This window comes from Antechinus flavipes, chromosome 2 (genome assembly GCF_016432865.1).
Source record: "Antechinus flavipes isolate AdamAnt ecotype Samford, QLD, Australia chromosome 2, AdamAnt_v2, whole genome shotgun sequence".
Classification (NCBI taxonomy): Eukaryota; Metazoa; Chordata; class Mammalia; order Dasyuromorphia; family Dasyuridae; genus Antechinus; species Antechinus flavipes.
This window is the reverse complement of record NC_067399.1, coordinates 605,804,903-605,826,332: the sequence shown is the minus strand read 5'-3', so window position 1 is coordinate 605,826,332 and position 21,430 is coordinate 605,804,903. Positions and strand designations below refer to the sequence as shown.

Sequence of the window (21,430 nt, the reverse complement as noted above, 5' to 3'; positions counted from 1 at the left end):
TTATTTACTATCATGCACTTTACTTCACTTTAAATTTGCAATTTTTTAAAGAAGGGAAACGGAGAAGGGAAATGGAACAAACATTCATTAAATCTCTAAGTACTTTACAAATATTATCTCATTTGATCTTACTAACTTCCATTATCATAGTTAAAGTAAATCCCTATAGGGCCAAATAAATAGACTGCAAATGTTATCTGCCTTCTCTCTTCAAATTGTTTGGCAAAAAATTTCCCAGCCAAGTGACCTTCTGACATTCTCAGATATACAGGAAAACCCATCATTTAACAAATGAGGAAACTGAGGCAAGCCAGGCAGTAGTGAAATAACTTGCTCAGGATCACACAGAAGAATCAAATTCAGGTTTCCTCACAGAGTTTTTTCATGGTTTGTCTCACTTTCCAAGTTACGCTTATAAAAGGGATCCCCAAAATAAGGGTCTTTTTAAAAAATAAAGGTATATTAATGAGAAGAAAGCATCTAAACAATTAGAATGAAAGTTATAAAATTACTCATGACAGAATTGAATGTTTTAATTACTCTTAGCACTTTTTTAAAGCTCTCAGCTGCTATAAGTATTCATTTTAGACAATGATGTGCAATATGTAAAAAATAGGACAAGTTTTTTTCAAAATTCGGATCATTTGAAAAGTAGATTTTGTGGAAAATAGTAACCTCAGGAACATGTCATTCTTTTTTTATCTTGTAATAAAAGAACACTCATAGGCTGCCAGAAGAACCAAGTGCAAATCCTGGCATTCATTCTTTTAGCTCTGTGACTCTGTGCCAGTTATTTCACACCTTTGAAGCCTAGTCTTCTCATCTACAAGGGGAAATATTTCTACTGCATCTCACATAGAATTATTGTGAAGAAAGTGCTTTGTAGTTTGTAAAGTGCTGTATATTAATGGGAGTTATTTTTTTTTAAAAGGCATTTCCCTCTTAGACAGCATAACATTTGGATAAAGAGAGCTGGCTTCAGGGTCAGGATTCAAGGTTTAGATGGGTTCATGGAACTTCTTGAATTTATCCTGGTTTTGTGATCCTGGGCAGATCACTTAACTTCTCATTATTCTAGGAAATCCTCCAAATAGCTGAGAAAGTAACCTCAAGTTTCCTACTTTAAAAATATCACAGACTTAATTTTCTTTTATTTTTTTTTCCATTCTTCTTTTCCTTCACTGATGTTGTGTGGGCATTGTGCACCCTGTGCAGTGAGAGTATCTTTTGTGAACTGATTGCTTCTCTTAATCCCTCACTCACTTCAATGAGTACAGGAATTAGGTTTTATCTTCCTGTTCAGAGTCATTGTTCTATACAAAGGAGGCATTTAACCGGTGTTTATTAAATCTAATTGTGTTGAATCTACTGGAGGCAAACGTATTAGAAGATATGGCAGTAGCTCATCTTGGACATTTCCCCCCCCAGGTCCATTTTAATTATTTTCTTAGTCTATAATAAAACTGAAAGTGAGAGAAAATATGTCACTAGGAAACCTTGAATGTCTTGCCTTTGGTGGGCAAAATGAACTAATGACTGTTGCCTGAGTTGATAGTTCCAAGGTCAATGGGAAAGTTATATTAAAGAGTAGATGAAATAGTGAGGAGAGCTTGGAAGGAGTAGGTTGCTCAGAGGAGGGGAGGATAGCTGGTTCAGGGTGGGGGGTTATTGCTTTAAGATGCTAGGGGCACCTGAGCAAAACTATTCATGATAGGGTATAGCACCATTTCCCCCCTTTTATCTTCTCCACTTTAGCCCTTTCAGATTTATTCTCTTTTATAGTCCTTGCATTGCTTTAATTACATTGGGCCTTAGGAAGTCTAGAGTAAACTGCTAGAATTGGGAATTCTAAAGAGACAGAGAGCATGGATGCCAGAGAGTGGAATTATAGTAAATAGTTAATTTTGCTTGGAATTGAATTATGTTAAGAGAGAGAGAGAGAGAGAGAGAGAGAGAGAGAGAGAGAGAGAGAGAGAGAGCGCATAATGTGAAAAAAGACTTTTTTAAAGAGTCAGAATAAAGAGTTCATATTTTATCCTCGGTTGAGGCAGAACTGCTAAAAATTTTAACTTGTCAGGAGAGAGATGATTGTACTTGTTGTCACCTATGGAAGGCTTGGGTTTAAATTGTGGAAGCATCAAGGGGATGAGCCACAATATGAAAGCAAAAATAACTTTTATTAAAGGTGACAGAGCTAAAATAAGTGATCTCACATTTCCAGCAGCAGGAAAGAGTCCTGGAAATATCTTTGAAATGTTTTTCTCTCTAGGGTCATTTCATCATCACTGGCTTGATCTGGATGGAGGCTTCAGTGAACCAATTTGAGCAGACCTTTGCATTTAGAACCCTATCCCTTTGGTGTGCAGTGTAGAGAGTGAAGATATGTTGTAGTTAAACACAATAGGGTTTCTCTAGCTGCTGTCTACCTAAGGAGAGAGGTAACCAGGGGACAGAGCACTAAGCTTGGGAGTAAGATAGAACTGAGTTCAAAACCAGTCTCAGTCACATGCTAGATATGTGGCGAGTCATTTCACCTCATCCATAAAAATGGAGACAATAATAGCACTTTTCTTGCAGGTGTTTGTGAGGATTAGGTGAGATAATAATTGTAAAGCATTGTGTCCTCACACATAGTAGGTGCTATTAAATGTTAACTATTATTATCATTTGAGCAATACTATATAAAATTCTGCTGGCTGATTTCAGACACTGCTAACTACTAACCATTGAAAGAGACCATTTATTGACTCTGTTTTTCTATATTAAATTTTCTACAAATTCCTTGTCTTCTGCTCATGCATCATCCAGTTAATTGCCAAATCTTGTCATATCTCTACAATATTTCATATAATTCCCCTTCTCTTAATTCAGATAGTTGCAATCCAGGTTCTGACCCTTCTCCTCCCTAGTCTGGACTGGCATTAGTTTCCTCACCGAGGCCTTGCTCTGTTCTAAACCATTCTCCACATATCTACCAAGCATAGGTCTGAACAAGGAATTATTATTGTGTGTTCTGATTACTTCTCTTAACTCCTCATTTCCGGGAGTGCAGGAATTAGGTTTTATCTTCCTCCTCCTTCAGAGCCATTGTTCTATACAAAGGAAGCATTTAAAGGCTGTTTGTTAAATTTAATTGTGTTGAAAATGTCAATTTTTTTGTCATTTAAAGCCCTTCATAGCTCAACTCCTTCCTACTTTTTCTGCTTTCTTCCCTATTTCCCCTTTTCCCCTCCATACACTCCATTCTATGGTCTGTTCATACTGTCCAATTTGCTGTTACCCCTCACACTCAGCCCATCCTATCCATAGCTTTTTACTAATATCAACCATGTCCAGAGTGCTATCTTCTCTCACCAGGACTTCTTACAATCTCTGGTTTCAGTCAAGACTTTCTTAAATGTAGTCTTTTATGAGGCCTTTCCTGGTCTCTCACAGCTTCTAGTGCCTTCCTCTCAAAAGATTCTGCTCTATGTGTTTCTATCTCTGTCTCTGTCTCCCTCCCTACTTTCCTCTCTTCCTTTCTTCCTCTCTCTCCTTCCTTCTTTCCTTCCTTCTTCCCTTTTTCCTTTGTTTCCTTCCTCCCTCTTTCCTTTCTTCCTCCCTGCCTCTTTCTCTTCTTCCCTCCCTCCCTCCTCTCCTCTCTTCCTTTCTTCCCTTCCTTCTTTCTTCCTTCCTTCCTTTCTTCCTTCCTCCCACCTTCCCTTCCTTCCTTTCTTCCTTCCTTCTTTTCTTCCTTTCTTTCTCTATATATATTTATAGGTGTATATATTATAGTTATCTTTATATATTTTATGTCTATAGCTTAGCACAAGGCCTGGAATATACATATTTAGTCAATGCTTATTTATTGATTGTTTGAAATTTGATCGATGCCTTTCATTTTAAAGTCAGTCATTTCTTCTCAACACTCCTTAAATACACACACACACACACACACACACACACACACACATACACACACACACACACACACACACACACACACACACACTTTTCTGTTAAGAGAGAAAAAAGAAGTATGCCATTACATTTAATCAGAATTCAGGTGTTAAATGTTGTTTTCATTTACATTATTGTTGTTTCCATTGCTTTCTTTGTTCTGTTTTTCTGTGCTCTTTATCAGTTAATGTGTTTCTCTAAATTCCTTATATTTGTCATTTCTTACAGTATTCAAATATTCAGTTACCTTCATGAATCAAAATTTGTAATGGTTGATATTTCCTAGTTGATGAACACAGCACCCACAGCTTCTACTTTGTTGCTGTTACAAAATATGGTTCTATGAATATTTCAGTATATATAAGGCCTTTTTTTTTGACAGACTTGTAATATATGACAAAAAAGGGGATTATTCCCTATCCATATCAATTCATGATCCATGATTTGGAAGATTGCTTTAGTGATAGAATGAAAGCTAGAGTAGAGATGGGAGAGAGAAGGAAAGAAAGATGTTAGACGACTGTATGATTGTCTAGCTGAAGAGTAATGATGAACTAGAAGGTAGATAAAGGTTGGATTTGAGGATTTCCAGCTTTTATACATAGAAAATTCCTAAATCTATCCATTCCCAGAGCTCTGGTTTCATATTTTCAAATGTCTCTTAAAGAACTTTACCTGAATGACTATCTAGCACCTCAAACATAAAAAGTTTTCAATTGAACTTGATATCTGCTCCCCAAAACCTACTTCCCTTCTTCCTACTTCTATACTTCTCAGAATGGCAGTCGTCTTTCCAACCTTAGATTAATTGCTGACTTCTCCATTCAAGACCTTACACTTATACATCTGATTGTAAAGTCTTATTTCTACTTTCACAATAACTGGTGCACCTACATCTTCCTCTTCATTCATATTGTCACCAGTATAGTTCATTTTATTTGGTCTTACCCAGATCATTCTAATAGACTTTTAATTTTTCTTCATCACAGGTTTCCCTCCAGTCTTCCACACAGTTAACTGTCTTCTTCCTCCTGTACTTCTATTGTCTTATTGCTACTCTACTTTAAAATCTTTATAGGTTTCTCCAATATCTATTGGATAAAACATATTTATGACCCTAGCAATTAAGATATTGCAAAATCTGCTTCTAATGCAAGTGGATTATTTCTTTTTCTTATTCCTCTGATTTCCCCCTTCACTGTTAATAATTTCCACCTTGAAATAGATCTCTACTCCAGCAACTCATTCCGTGAATTCTGCCTGAATTTTGCTATATAAAAGTGATTTCTTTCTCCTCAAATTTATCATAGTATTTGGGGTGGATCTCAGGTTTCTCCTATTACATTTTTCCTTGTATCTTTCTTACTGGAGTTCATGATGGATCTTCCCTACCATTCACTAGGTTATAAATTCTTTGATGGCAGAACTGTGCCATTTCTAATCTTTGTTCGGTATTAGACATAGTGTTCTTCACATTGGTTTTATTTATTTTGCTTTATTTTGTTTTATTTTTTTTTCTCTGGACCTTAACTTCATTAGAATAAAAGACTCCTTGGTGAGGAAAGCTCACTCTACCAAAGAAGGTCTCTCAGTAATTTGTAATCCTGAGTTGCCAGGGAACTAAGAAGTAAAATTATTTGATCAATATCAGAAAGCCAGTATGGGATAGAGGCGCAAGAGTTTACCCCCAGATCTTCCTGTCTCTAAGCCTTGTGTGTTATAGACACCAATAATAATTTTTTTAGATTGACTTAAATCAAAATAATAGGAACTGACATCTGATTGAATGTGGATGAGTATGGTGGAAAAAGAAAAGGCAAAAATGCAGATTTTTAGCTTGGGTAACTGGGAAAATGGTAGTTCCATAAATAGAGATGGGAAATCTCTAGGAAATCTAGTGATTTGTGCAACTGATGAGTCAGATTGAGGTCTAGAATCCAATTTTGATGACTCTTAGCTTTTGGCTCTTTCCAGAGCATCTTCTCCACTAAAACAGCTCTGTGAATACGATTAGACTTTATCATGTAACTATCCTATCATTAACTTTTGTTTTGGGAAAAGGAAATTAATTCGATAGAGGAAAAGGAAAAGATTTCCAAAGTCAGTAACTTAAAATTTACAAATGCATGAAAAGTCCTTGTAATAGCCTTTTCAGATTCAGTATAATATTTCTGAGTTCAATATACACACTTTTCCTTTTTAGCTTATAAACCAGCTTGAGGTCTTTTTTTATGAAGCTGTTAATAAGGTAACAATATGTGGGTCGGAGAGAAGTTAATGAATTTTGAGAAACTGTTTATCTCCTTTAATTCCCATTCTTCCATCCTCTTACATAGAGGTATTGAGACTTTAAGATAAATAATGAGGTTGAAAAACAATAGCAATGTGAAAACATTTTATGTTGGTGTGTATTTATCTCTTAGCTTCTTACCCCTAGCATATAAACTCATTGAGGGTAGGGATAATTCTTTTTTTAATATACAGAACAATGTACAGGATGTCCCCAAAGCTATTAAACTTTAAAACTGCAATAAGACTTTTAAGACACCCTCTTTATAGTAATGCACACACACAATACTGATCATTTTGCTGAAAGTTTGAAAAAAAAATTAGTGATTTAGGTGTTTTATATTCATGATGCCCACTACTTAAATATCCAGGGTGGGTACAGGAGGTATCTAAAGAAGAAAATGAAAGAAAAACAATTTAATATATATGATTACCTCAGTGGATAACGGCTTTATTTTTTATTCTCCAGAAAATATCCTGTAATATCTTGAGGAATTGTTGAAATTATTTCAAATTGTTTTTCCCTGTTTTTGTCTTTAGGTAAGGCTGCAGATTGGCCTGTATGTTGTTTATCTCTTAGACTGGCTCACTGTTTTTGACAAAGAACAGATCCTCATTCTTCGTCTTGAAGATCATGCCTCCAACGTCAAGTATACCATGAACAAAGTTTTCCAGTTTCTGAATTTAGGTATGAAAAAGATTGTGTGAATTCTTTATTTTGTTAAAGTCTTAAAGCAAGTTAGAATAAAGAGTAACTCCAGTGGTTAAGGATAACATCCAGGACAGTATGATCCTAGAAAGTGAACTGAGGTACAAGTCCATTAAGACTGGGTTAATCAAAAGTATCACTCAGATGCCTCATGACCTTCTCTCCCCCCCCCCCCCCCCCCCCCCACACACACACACACACTTTGGCTATCTATTTTACATGAGACCACTTAATTCCTTTGTTCAAATCCATGAGCCATTTTTGAGCATAGCTAAACTGAAATCTATATTGACCTTGGGTGAGTAGAATTAAAATTTGCAATAATAAGGGAGACTTACTTCACTGTTAAAAAATATGATACTGATTATAATTAAGAAAGGACACCTTTATGTGAATTGTTGATTGAGAGAATTTAATATTGAATAATTTCTTGATTTTTTTTTTTTAAAGCGTTTCCTCCAGGCCAATAAGAATCAATTTTTATAGGACAATCTATCCTAAGAATTTAGCTGACTTCTTTTGTTATGTTAGAATTTGGTTGATTGACTATTGTTGGAAATAAGTGGACCTATTGTATGCAACTCAAAAAAAAAATGTCATGGAAGGTTTCCCCCTAAAGCTAGGATTGGATTATCCCTATTATGTCAGTCAATTTCTCTCATATATCACCTGAAATTTTTAGAAAAAAATTAGAAATTTACCCCTTTGTAAGTGGTTTTGTTACATGGCCTACTGGAAAATCCTGGTGCTCCACACCCCCTAAATATTGTAGGGGATCCTGTCCATAGTTTTCTCTCTTCCAAAACTCTAGTCAGACTTGATGATGTTGGATTTCAGCTAAGTGGTTAAGGAGAGAAATGATGCCTTCCCATGCTTTCTTTTCTCTCCCTTTGGAAATTGTTTGACTTTGCTACTCATGAAACCAAAGGAATACAATAATGTTTATGAATTACTCTTTAATATTTATAATGGTATTTTCATGTATGATATCATTAGCATCTATAGAAAGCCTAGCAAAGATATAAAACTAACCTTGTACATTCCATTGCACATGGAGTCACAGAGTTCCCTCTCCTCTATCCCACCTTGTGGTCTTTGGATTCAGTTGTCATTGGCTAAACTTGCAGAGTCGAAGTGAAATAGAGATAATCAGTCATTACTGATGAGCTAGGGCAATGTAAACCACTAGACCAACCAATACAGATCATAATCTTAATACAAGTTAATATTTACATAGAATTTATTTTTGGTTTGCTATATATATATGCATATGATCTTCACAACACCCCTATGAGGTTGATACCATTATTTTCTCCATTTTACAGATGAGGAAGCTGAAACTGAGAAAAGTTGAGACAAGTCAAATGATTTACCCCAAATCACACAATTAGGAAGTGTCTGAGGCAGGATTCAATCTCATCTGTTCCTAACACTATGTCCAGTACTCTATTCATCACACCACCTGGCTGCCTCAAATTAAAATCAGGTAGTAGAAGAATTTTCCATTGCCAGGTGATGATGGATCAAGGATAAATCAGAATCAGAAAAGCAAACTCTTTCCTATTAATTTCATGTCAAAAGCAGAAACACACTCAGTGGTGATAGGCAGGGAATAAAAATCTTGAGTCCTTTCTTCTCTGCTCCCCAATTACAAATGTCTCAAATAGTGAATGGCATTGGGGGACAGAGCCATCCAAATAATGGATTGCATTAGCATCACAAGAGAGGAAATGCACTTGGCAGAATTCAGATACTGCTAATTGTCAAATGATTCTTAAACAAATAGATTTACCTCAGAGGGAATGTTGTGCAATTGGGGTAAAGTGACTTGCCCAGGGTCACACACTTGGGGCGTGTTAAGTGTCTGAATCAGATTTGAACTTAGGCCCTCCTGACTTCAGGGCTGGTGCTCTATCCACTGCACCAACTACCTGTTGTTCAATCATTAAAACAGGACTAGATGTCCTTGGAGAGTAGCAACTTGCCATTGTACCAATGCTTTTGTAAAAGCACAGTTCGGTGCATCTGAATATGCATTTGCACAATAGTATTGTTCATGTGGATAGGTGTGTACATATGCACATATGTGTTATATATTGTGTATTTGTGTTTTACAGTATCCTATATCCCTCACTCCTCCCACTTCAAACTGCTCTTGGAATAACTTCATTTGGAAAACATTTTAAAGAGCAGTTCTCTTAGCAACACGAAGAATAAACAGTATTTTAGTAAAGTTGTTTTTAGTTCTTTTAGTTCCTGTCCTGTCTTAACTGAATTCCTTTGTCCTTTCCCCCCCAGGTCCCTTAAATAAAAAACAGGAAGCCCTGATTACCAGGAGTCCTGCATCAAATACAAGACGTCCAGAGGACCGGAACCTGGGACCCATGTTTCTACTTACAAAAAAGATTCTTCAAGATTTTTATGAGCCTTTCAATACTAAATTGGCTCAAGTGCTTTCTGATGAAGCTTTTTCTTGGAAACAGACATAAGGAGTGAATTCAGGATTATGACATTGTGCTAGAAGATTTTATTACTTTTCATCAAAAGATATTTATTTGGGGACGATGATTTTTATCCTAAGCATAAAGGCCTTTATCCCAGGATTTTCATTCTTCTCTTAGTGTAGCAAATCATATTTCATTATAAATATTTCAGACTTTGGGGTATCAAATAATCTTATTGACTCCTTGCAATGTACCCTTTCATTATTAACAATTAGGGACTGATATGATGGAATTCTATTTTTTCTACCCTCACAATTTTATATGTATTTATTAGGCTTCTGCCATTTGTCCAACACTGTGCCAGGCATCTGAAAGATGATGGAATCTTTGTCTTCAAGGGGCTTAAAAATCTGTTTTGTTAAAATTCTGAAGTTGAATTAGAGCATGCTGGAGATTATCTCAATGGCTTTACAAAAATTATATTTTCATTGTTAATTCCAAAGCATGTCTGTTTCAATTATTTAAAGTCATTTATTTCGGGGGGGGGGGGGCGTTCTTTCAGTTTTTGTCTTCACTCAACCCAAACCATGCAATTTTACTCTTGGCTAATTAAGGATTTTATACAGCTGGTAGCAGAATGCTGGGCCTGGAGTCAGGAATTCCTGCATTCAAATGTGGCCTCAGACACTTATTTGCTGCATTACCATGGTCAAGTCAGTGAACTGCTATATGCCTCACTTTCCTCAACTGTAGAATGGGGATAATAATGGCACCTACCTCCCGAGGTTGTTGTGAGAATTATATGAGATAATATTTGTAAAAGCGTTTAGTACACTAAACTAAAGCCTGGCACACACAAGGCACTATATAAATGCTTAATCCCTTTCCTTTCTTCCCTTAATTGAATTTATATTACTTTATATGTAAAAAATAAATGAACAGAAATTATACTCAATTTAGGATCAGAACATCTGGATTCAAATTCTGGCTTTATTACTCACAAAAATTTCTTCATATTTTAAATGAGGGAGAGTTAGACTAGATGATCCCTGAGATCCTTTCCAGCTAAATTAGGTTAAATGATTTCTGTTATCCCTTCCAATTCTGCCATATATAATGAACAATTGCAGTTTTCTCTTCTGTGGGACAGATTTTCACTTCCTACGTTATGATTGTTGATTTTTGCTTTACTGAATACATAAAATGGACAATATGTTTAAATGACCATCATATTTCAATGAGCTTCATGCCTGATTTCTCTTTTATAACTGAATTCCATTTGATTTCAATTTATTATCCAAGAAGATTTTTTAAAAATATTGATGCAAGGGTAAGTGACTTCAGAGAATTAATAGATGTAAATGAAAAAGCTAGATTATATTTTGAGACTTTGGTATGTGACAGTTGGAAAACAGGATTTTTTTAGTTCCAGTTGGCTGCAGTTCTTTTTTTTTCATTCCTCTTAGACTGATGTCGTTTCTACTTTATCAACTGCAATATTGCCAAATGTACTCACAAAGTTCATGAACTATGATGTGTTCTACCCCATCTCACAAATAAGATGCATGGGTAACTATTAGGTATGCTTGTATGTGAAGCATGGATGGTATGAGTATTGTATTTAGAGGACTTTTCTAGGGAAAAGTGGAAATTTGGTTTAGACATGGACCTGCAGACACAGTAATTGTTTGGAAGCCATCAGAGTAACAGAATGGAGAGCTTGGAGTCAATAGTTAGGCAGAGCCAAATTCCAGCAGTGTTCAGGATTTGCACTGAAGACCAGTTGAAGGTTTCCATGAACCAAAGCTCTTAAATTATGGTTATATATGAATGCCAAAGTCAGGAAGGGCAGGTTTCTAAACTAAATCTTAGTTTGCATGTATGTATGCAGTGAAAGTAGGGCCTTTATATGATTACTTATTATTCTTCAGCTAGTGAAATGTAATATGATTTTTTTTTCCTGCCAAATAGATAGAAAGATACACAGTACAGTGCATAAAACTTGAGTGCTGGGCCCAACATACACATTTATCTATCTCTATAGTTCTATATACGTATATCTACCCACAGATATACATAGATATAAATACATAAAGGTAATTATATCCACATAGCCAAGATCACTTTTGTCATGGAATAAACTGTGGCTTTTTACACTGGCTTAGAAAGAATTAACACTATCTTCTCAGAACCCTTGACTAGGAGAAAAGTCTGGTCAAAACACAAAGATGCTGAAGGCTGATAACACGTTAAGGTGTGTATTTTATTTGTGTTATCGTGTGTATGTGTGTATATATGTGTACATATGCATATATATAAATGTATATGCTTTTTTAAAAGTGGATACCTTTCAGTACTGCTGCTGATACAACATCAATACTCTATACACATCCCTTTTATAGATTTCTTTCTCTGCCAATAAATTTGTGTAGTTTTAAGTAATATTTTGCTATTCCACATGAACTGTAGTTAATAACAAGGGTTTTTCTGACGCACACCTATGCATGTGACAAACATGTATTATTGTAATTCTGCTTCTTACAGAAGTATTATTAAATTGTATTGTTTTCAATATTATTTGGTTTATTATTGGTCCTTTTATATGGAGGGGAGCATCTGACACTTCTGCGGTGATAATATCATTCAGGAATTATTTCCCTAAGGACTAATTTCTTTTTGAGGATTCTTGCAGCTGCCTTCCCCTAATTAAGCCTCTTCCTCCCACACTGCCCTAATCTGAAGGTATAGTACTTTTAGAAAGGAGAATGGCAGTTTGTAGAAAGGAGAAAGGGCAGTTTATGACCCAAGACAACATATCTTGTCTTCTCATTGAAAACCAAAGTGAAAATAGAGCATTTTCATTGAGCTGGTGTTAAAATGACTTGATATTCCAACGTTGTTTCCCTGATTGTATCCAGTTGTACTCCTTGATTTACATAAGGTATGTTAAACTAGTCATATAATTAAGCTGTACTTTTGCTAATCCTTAACACAATTAAATATGGTTACATATGAGTGTTATCCAAATAATGTATGCCACTGTTGTTTATTTAAAATATAGATGATGCTTTTCTCACCAATGTAAATATATAAATGAAATGGATGAATGTGTCAATAAGGATTTGTTAAATACCTACTCTGTGCCATGCTCAGTAGTAAGCACTTTATAAAAATATCAATTGAGTAACTCTGGGTGGTAGATAATTTTATTAGCCCCATTTTACAACTGAAGAAACTGAGGCAGAGATAGTTGTCACTTGTGTGTATCTGAGACTGAACTTGAACTCAGGTCTTTCATACTCCTCCAAGTCCAGCACTCTATCCTCACACTGCACCTAGATGCCCCATGAATGCATGAATCATTTATTAAGTGCTTACTCTGTAGCACTATGTTAAATTTTAGGGATACAAATGTTTCACTTTTAAGGAGTTTAGAACCCAATGAAGGCAACAATAACTGCAGGAGAATGTGATAAGGAAGGTGATTCTGAAAGAAATCATAGGGATGGTGAGTGCAACAATAAGATAGTCAACCAATGTGTTGTTGTTTTTTTTTTTTTTTTTTGAATGAGTGCTAGTCATAATTTGATCATAATTCCCACAATAATACATCTTCATGAGATTCTCAGGTTTGAGCACATTATTGCAACTGACTTTAGTCAGTCTGAGTTTATCAGTATGGTCCTGCTTTCCAAAAGCGCAGATCACAAACCACCGAACCATTTTGGTCAGTGTCTTCCCTTAACTTGTGACAGAGAAGCACCCATGAGTTGGGAGGGACTTCCTTCCATTCTTTTGACAACATGAGACCACTAGGCTCTCAAACGACTGCTTTATGACTCATTTGTCTTGCATATATAGGAAGAAATACATTTGTTAATTATTGGTGGAATGTAAACTATATTTTATGATGATGAGCCCAAGAAAATCTTCCCCACATGGTTCACGGTGACAATGGAGAAAAACCTGTGTTTGGTCCTTTGAAGGATCAGAAAGTGAATCCAGCAGGTGCCATCAGATTAGAAAGATGTTGAATATGGTCTAGTGCTACTTGAGCAACTGATGCTTGGGTTAGTTCAGAGGGGCAGACACACTGAAGATTAGACACTAAGTGATCGTTTTGAGGGAGAGGTTAAAATATCACTCACAAAGACCTTCTAATAAGTCACTGAAGGAGTGAAGTTTATGCCAGAAGGAGTGTTTAAAAAGAAGAGTATTCCATTCAAGTTTGTTGGTCCTTAGTCATAGGTCAATGTTATTTGTTAAAACCAGTTGGTAGGTCATAGTAATGTTCTGCAATTGACATGCAATGAGATACCATGGGAGAAACATTGATTCTGGAACCAGAGAATTTGATGGAGTCAAGTCCTACCTTTGACATTTATCTCCTATGATTTTGGGCAAATTAGTGAAAATCTGGGCCTCAGTTTCCTCATCTGTAAAATGGAATTAGACTTGCTTGCCTCCAAGATCCTTTCCAGATTAAGATCTATATTGCACCTTAAGGTTACCACTATGCTCTAGAAAATCATTTTTTTAAGCCTGTAAAGTTGGTTCTAGCCTTAATCTAAGAATTTATATGGATACTTGGGAGGGACTGTTATAGGTCAAGCCTAAGTCACCCTAGGCTGTTGGTTCAGGTTCAGAAAACAATATTTTCTAAGGCCCTGCCCTAAGAACACTATGGACTAACATATGAAATGCTATGCAAACACAACATGAACATGTACTCCATAGAAGTTATCAAAGTTAAGAGCTGATTCTTATTTGCAGAATGACTATAGAGAAACATCCTTCTGCTTCCAACTCTGGGGAATCTTTGGCTTCCCAGGCTATTGATTCAAAACTTTGTGGGAGACCAGGTGAATCCGATGCCTTAGGAATGTAGAACTGAAAGCCCTTTGCATTGTTCACTATACTAATTGTTAGGGAGGGAAGGGGAAGGATGAGTGTGCAGGAAAGAACAGCTCATGGTTTTCTTTTCTTGTTTCCCCCCAGAGGAAGAAATAAGTGAGCAAATAAGTTATTAACAACAACAGCAAGAAGTTAAGCAGTAGGGATGGCCTACAGGTGCCAGAGCCCTTAAAGCTATTTTCAAAAAAGACTGGAACAATCAAGTCATAAGTTTAGAGCTATAAGGGACTTAGGTATTCCAGTCCCTGCATTTTACAGATGAGCAAACTGAGGCACAGAGATTTGCCCATAATCACATAACTAGTAACTCTCTGTGCTGAGATTTGAACCATCATCTTTGTTTTTAGTCCAATGCCTTGTCTATTACAGTACATTGAGAGATAGGAGTCAACTACACTTTAGCATAAAGTTCAGTGAGTGCGCTCATTTCATTAAGCTGTTTGCATTTTAACTCTTTAACTGAAAAATGAGGACTTTTTGCCATCAGAGAGCAAGCAGATGAAATTATAATAATGAGGGTGATTTTTTTTTTTTAACAAAAAAGACTAATTGTCCTGAAAAAAAAAAGATACTACCTACTTTTTTATCTATCATAAGGACTGAGCAGCATTAGGGAAAGATCTACTCCCATTAATTAGAGTTGGGCAGACTCTCAGATTGGCAGCTGTTTCGTTGCATATGAGTGATCAGCTTTGGTTATAGATGGAGATTACCTAAATTATAAGACATTAGCCCTAGGAAAGATTCGGTCCCTCAAGCCTTTAGAGTCATGGGTGTTAGACCAACTGATATAGAAATCCTTTCACTGCCATATAAATAATATAAATAAATAAAATAAATATAAATAAAGAATACACTATGAGTGCAAGTAAATAATTCAGAGGGAACCCCAAACTCTTATCTAGTGGTTATAGTTTTAGTATAATATTAGGCACTTTGCATTCAATATTATGAAAAAAAGAATAAGTAGTCATCCTAAACACATACACTATTTTTCCCTACTAATATATCTTTTTATAAAGCAAGGATCTCCGACATACTGAAATATTATTCTGACCATATGCAATTGCAATTTTTAGCTGCTGCAAAATTCTTTATCTTGTGAGGTTATTTTAAAAGTTCCCTAGGAGACAGATCTAAGCCACATGGAAATTTTCAAGGTTTTAAAGTTCAGCTATTTTAGAGTTAGTCATGCTTCGAAATAATCATTTCTTTTTGAAAGCCTCCAAAATAGTCAAGTAGTTTCTTCCATACTTTCACACAAATGGAATCTTTGATGTGTGGCTAGATCTGGAATGTTTGGATCAAACATGAATCTATCAAAGACAAATGGTACATACTCCAAACTTCTAGACCCTCTTCCTCACTTTTACCTTAACCACAGAAGAAAAACTTTTGGAATGTTTTCTGGTATTTGATTTTTGACTTTTAGCCCCCAGTTTCTACTTTTATTCTTGGTGGCCCCCAGCCTTAGTCAGACTCCTTATTGTTTCCTTCTATGCCCTGTCTTACTTTCCAGTCAAATTTTTGTATTGTTCCCTTAGTCATTCTTCAAAGAACTTTCTTTCCTTCTCTCTGTCTAGGTGCCATATAATCACAGTACTTTTGAGCTAAAAGGTACTTTAGAGTTTATCTAACTTAGCTGCTTTATTTCTTTATTTTATAAATTAAACTATAAATTTGGGCTCAGAAGAGAACAAACTTGCCCAGAGTCACACAGTAAATTTGTGGGAAAACTGGAATAAGAATCCAGGTTCTCTGGCTGCTGATCTAATCCAGTCACCAAGCTATCACTTGGGAAAATTATGTTAAAACCTGTTCATACTAAGATGTTAGTGATGTATAAAAGCTAAAAATACTCTTCCAACCAGGGTATATGGATTTTTATGTAGGGGTAATATATATTCTAACGACCTTAATAGCAGATCAATGTGAGTATATTATTGAACAAAAAAGAACTTTCTCAGCACATCCTCAGAATTGTCATCATGAGACGATTCTTGATTTTTTCCTTTCCTTTGACATAAGTCTCTATTGAGGTAAGATTGAGAAGAGAAAGTCATAGCAGTATCCCAATTTGCTTTAATTGGCTACAATGGAAGTTTACTTTCAGCCTATTAGAATATGCTACATCAGAATTTTCTAAACTGTGGGTTACAATCCCATATTGAATCACATCACTGAAAATAGTGATCACCCCTGAAAATAGGGGTCACAACATTTTTATTTATCATTTATTATTATTTATTATAAATGTTTGATTCATATACTTATGTTACTTATATACTTGTGGTTATGTAATTTTTTTTTTTTTTTTTGATGAAGGGGGTCACAAGTGGAAAGAGTTTAAGAAGCTCTGATCTAAATCATTATAAATCTTACACTTCACTTTCTTTCCCTTTTTTTTCTAATTTGTCATTCTTTGCTCTTTCTTTTCCTTTTGGTATTGGTCCCAGCAGACTGATGTAAAAGGCTGTTAAGGAAGAAATGAAAAATGAGTTTTAAAAAATTTAAATTCTGTGTTGTTCTTTTCCCCCTATTTCTAACACTTCCAAGTTTCTAAGTGCATCTTTCTTTAGTTATTTAATGATGTTTTAAAAAGTAGTGTCATCCAATGAAATAAAAGCCTGTGTTGTCCATCCATTAAATGCATTTCATTGGAACAATTCATAGTATTGACATATACAAGAGGAAATAGAAGAAGAAGAAAGCTAAGAAGATGGCTTATTCTAAGATACAATTCATGACTTTCAATCAGTTTAGCCAACTTTCTTTTTTTTTTTTAATTTAAATTTTATTTTATTTAATAATAACTTTGTATTGACAGAATCCATGCCAGGGTAATTTTTTACAACATTATCCCTTGCACTCGCTTATCTTTCGTTTTTTCCCCTCCCTCCCTCCACCCCCCCCCCCACGATGGCAAGCAGTCCTATATATGTTAAATATGTTGCAGTATATCCTAGATACAATACATATTTGCAGAACTGAACAGTTCTCCTGTTGCACAGGGAGAATTGGATTCAGAAGGTAAAAATAACTCGGGAAGAAAATCAAAAATGCAAATAGTTCACATTCGTTCCCCAGTGTTCCTTCTTTGGGTGTAGCTGTCTCTGTCCATCATTTATCCATTAAAACTCAGTTAGATCTCTTTGTCATAGAAATCTACTTCCATCAGAATACGTCCTCATATAATATCATTTGTCGAAGTGTATAATAATCTCCTGGTTCTGCTCATCTCACTTAGCATCAGTCCATGTAGGTCTCTCCAACCCTCTCTGTATTCATCCTGCTGGTCATTCCTTACAGACCAATAATATTCCATAACATTCATATACCACAATTTACCGAGCCATTCTCCAATTGATGGGCATCCATTCATTTTCCAGTTTCTAGCCACTACAAACAGGGCTGCTACAAACATTTTGGCACATACCGGTCCCTTTCCCTTCTTTAATATTTCTTTGGGATATAAGCCCAATAGAAACACTGCTGGATCAAAGGGTATGCAGTTTGATAACTTTTTGGGCATGATTCCAGATTGCTCTCCAGAATGGTTGGATTCGTTCACAACTCCACCAACAATGCATCAGTGTCCCCATTTTCCTGCATCCCCTCCAACATTCATCATTATTTTTTCCTGTCATCTTAGCCAATCTGACAGGTGTGTAGTGATATCTCAGAGTTGTCTTAATTTGCATTTCTCTGATCAATAGTGATTTGGAAAACTCTTTCATGTGAGTGGTAATAGTTTCAATTTCATCATCTGAAAATTGTCTGTTCATATCCTTTGACCATTTATCAATTGGAGAATGTTAGCCAACTTTCAAATGGAGAATAATAATGGGGTTATGAGTAAAAGGAGAGAGAGAGAGAGAGAGAGAGAGAGAGAGAGAGAGAGAGAGAGAGAGAGAGAGAGAGAGTGTATTAAGTGTTTACTGTGCACCAGTGTTGTGAATACAAATCAAAGGAAGCAAAAAAGTTCCTGATCTCAAAGAATTAATCAAGATGCTGGAGACATTAGATGGAAGAGGGGTGGTATTTGCATGGCAACATGATTAGAGATGGGAAATGAAGTGAAATCCTTGTTTTGAGCAAGGTAAGGCAAAAGTTCATCTACCAGAACCTGAAGTGATTCTGAGGTTGAAGTTCAACGTTTTGATAAGGAAAAAGGTAGGGATAGTATTCCTAATGATATGGTGTGGAAATTGCTAGAAATTTGACAATCCAGATCTTCACTCTTTCCACTGGCATCCTTTCTCAAATGGAAGAACAAATTCATCTGCCTAGGGAAGCAGCTTATTTGATCAGATTAATAAATGCTTTCTCCAAAACAATGCAAAAGATGCAGAAAGTACATTCTTGCCTATGATTTCAAGATCATGATTATTAATTTCCCCCATGAAGGCTTCCTTTGACAATGTATTTTAAATAACATCACTTCCTTGTCTCTTCCCAGTAATAACACAAGGGAAAGGAGGAAAGACTACATTTTACCATAAAAAAAGGTCCTGACAGGGTCCACCTTTCTGGAAGGGAAAGAGAATTTATTGAAGGAATTGAAGATGTTCTGAAATCTCTAGCTAAAAATATCAAACTGATCAGATGAGGCGGACACTAGCAGCTGCGTGCCAAAGGCTGTAGGACCATGCAGCTGCTCATAATTTCCTGGGCCTTTTTAAGGGCAGCAGGAAGTAGCCTCAGGCTTTTGGTAGTTAGGTGCTGGCCTGGTGTGGTGAAGGAAGTCATAAGGCTTGAGAGTTTGGGTTTGTACCCAGAGTCAATGAGAAAGCTAGGAATTTCATTTTAGTGTGAGAGGGACTCATGTATCTCTTTGTTGAACTAAATGATGGCACAATGATTCAGGCTGAGAAGAGAGAGCAAGTGCTGGAGTGAGCCTTGAATGCCAGTGTAATTATAAAGTGGGCAAGGTTTGCCATGCATTAGCCCAGATCATAGAATGTTCAGGACAAGAGAGGAGTGATCTCCATCTTGGTGATTCTCTATCCCGTTGTTCTAGCAGGAATAAAACAAGGATGAAAACTTAATCACATGTAAGCTCCTTGAAGGCTGGGACTATTTTTGATTTTCTCTTTTTACGCCTTTTCCTCAATCTCCTGATATATAATGATTTGCCCAATTCCCATTTCTCCCCAAGCACAATCTGAAGAAAGTGCAATCTAAATGCTTGATGACTTCAAATTGACCAGTCCTATAGTATTTCTAAATGAAAAGTCTTTACATTTATCCCTTTTTTCCTTTGAAAAGAAAAAGAGAGAGACAGGCAAGTGATCAAGGTCATGGAATACAAATCATTGTGAAGGACTATTCCATCGTCTTCAGAGGAACAATGTTAAGACCTCCCCTCTCCTTCAATAATCATAAAATAAGTTATTTTCCCACTCTGGTTCTCAGTTTCTTCATCTTTATTAATGAAAAAGTTGAATTAAATAAACTCCAAGGTCTCTTTCAGACAAAAAATGTAATGGTGCTTGGGGAAATAGGTGTTCAGGCTCTCTGCTGTGCAGAGTAGTTACTGGAATGACAGGGACAAAGTGGAATAAAAATGAAAATGTCCCTAGCTTTTACTTCATATAGACTAGGACCTCTAAGGCCTTCAACTCTTAAAGCAGCTCTGCTTATGATGAATACTCCTCAACACTAGTTTAGAAGTCAGAGATGGGGACCAAATCTTGCATCTTGGGTAAGAAACTTTACCTTAATTTCCTTAACTGCAAGATGAAAAACATAATTTCCAATACCTAACATAGGTATTGAAATTGAAAATTAAGGGTCTGAATAGCACCTAAATACTTGTTGAATCAAATCTCTAAGTCTCCATAGCTCTAAATGTTGTCTGAGCCACTTAAACGCTCTAATTTTCCTAACTATAAAATGAGGTGATGGGCTTTTTCTACTTTGGACCTGCTCTATGATCCTATGAATGAATTCTCAGTAAATCAAGCTCACATCTGCATTAACTCCTGCAAGCACGGGTGGTGTGAAGTGTTGAGAAGGGTTTATACAACAGGATTTATCCAAGTGGGGCATTTGTAAAGTATCTAGAATTTGTCTAGTTAGAAGGAGTTTCTATATGTTTTTTTAGATGTATCTGCTGAGAATGCTTCTTTAATAATTTTGTCAGCTACCATATAGGATATATTTAGGATATCCCTTCATTTTCTTGAGTCCTCATGTCTTATAAGAGTTGCTTAAACATTAATCATATTTCTTAGTGCCTTGGCCCTAAAGAACAACTCCCCATCACTATCTCCTACATCACAGCAGTACGCAAGAGCTGTTGTATCAGTGGCAGAAAAACTCAGTTTGAATTCTACTTCTGTCACTTACTACTTGTGTGAATCTAGGGAATTTATTTTACCTTGGTTTACCCATTTATGAAATGTGGATAATCATACCTGAACGACTTCCTTCTGAGAGTATTGAGAGTTCAGTGTTTTGCAAATCTTAAAAGAGCTGAATGCAAGTGGCTATTTTTATTGCTTCTATGCAGTTGTTGGGGCTAGCCACTCTATTCACTGCAGTGTCCCTTTGTTCTGCTCAGAAGACAGCTGGGTGCTGGCATTCTACCAGAATCCAAGTGTTTGTAATTCCATCACAATCACTTTAAGATTCAGGGTGTGAAGTCACTGGTGACATCTGTGAGTGAGCCAGGTGAGCAGAGAATGGGTCCATAACACGATAGGAAGGAAGCTCCCACATGACATGACTGTATCAACAATCATAGGAAAGGAAATCCCATGACTCCTGGCTCCTGGAGCCTCCAATACCACTTTTAAAATGAACAAGCAGTGTGGCTTTGGGTGACCTTGACCTTGACATCTCAACCTCAGTTTTCTCTTCTTTAAAATGAGATGTTTGTTCTAGCCCAACCCTCATATCCCCAACTTGCCCTCTGGATTGTGATTCAAGCTCTGAAGCCTCAGGAGAAAAATTTTTCTTATCCTGGAATTGGATTTATCTCCTGAAATCTCAGGGAACAGGAAAGAGGAAAACCTGCCAGTTTCTAAAGTTAGTAAGGGAACTACAGCAGCCAAAATTCTTCCTCAACTGCTGGTTGGTATCACAGCAAATGAGGGATTAAGAAGTGTTTATTTTCTTTTTAACGAGAGCT

At 36.1% G+C, this 21,430-nt stretch overlaps 1 protein-coding gene across 1 annotated transcript in view; it reads left to right on the top strand.

Annotated features, from left to right (window-relative positions):
• The window catches only part of CHST15 (carbohydrate sulfotransferase 15), a 135,239-nt gene extending 123,281 nt beyond the window's left edge, over positions 1 to 11,958 (top strand). The window contains exons 7-8 of the mRNA XM_051981611.1: positions 6,769 to 6,916; positions 9,236 to 11,958. Coding sequence (XP_051837571.1) covers positions 6,769 to 6,916; positions 9,236 to 9,426 — 339 coding nt within the window. The 3' untranslated portion in view covers positions 9,427 to 11,958. The remainder of the gene's footprint in view (positions 1 to 6,768; positions 6,917 to 9,235) is intronic.
• Positions 11,959 to 21,430: the final 9,472 nt, after the last annotated feature.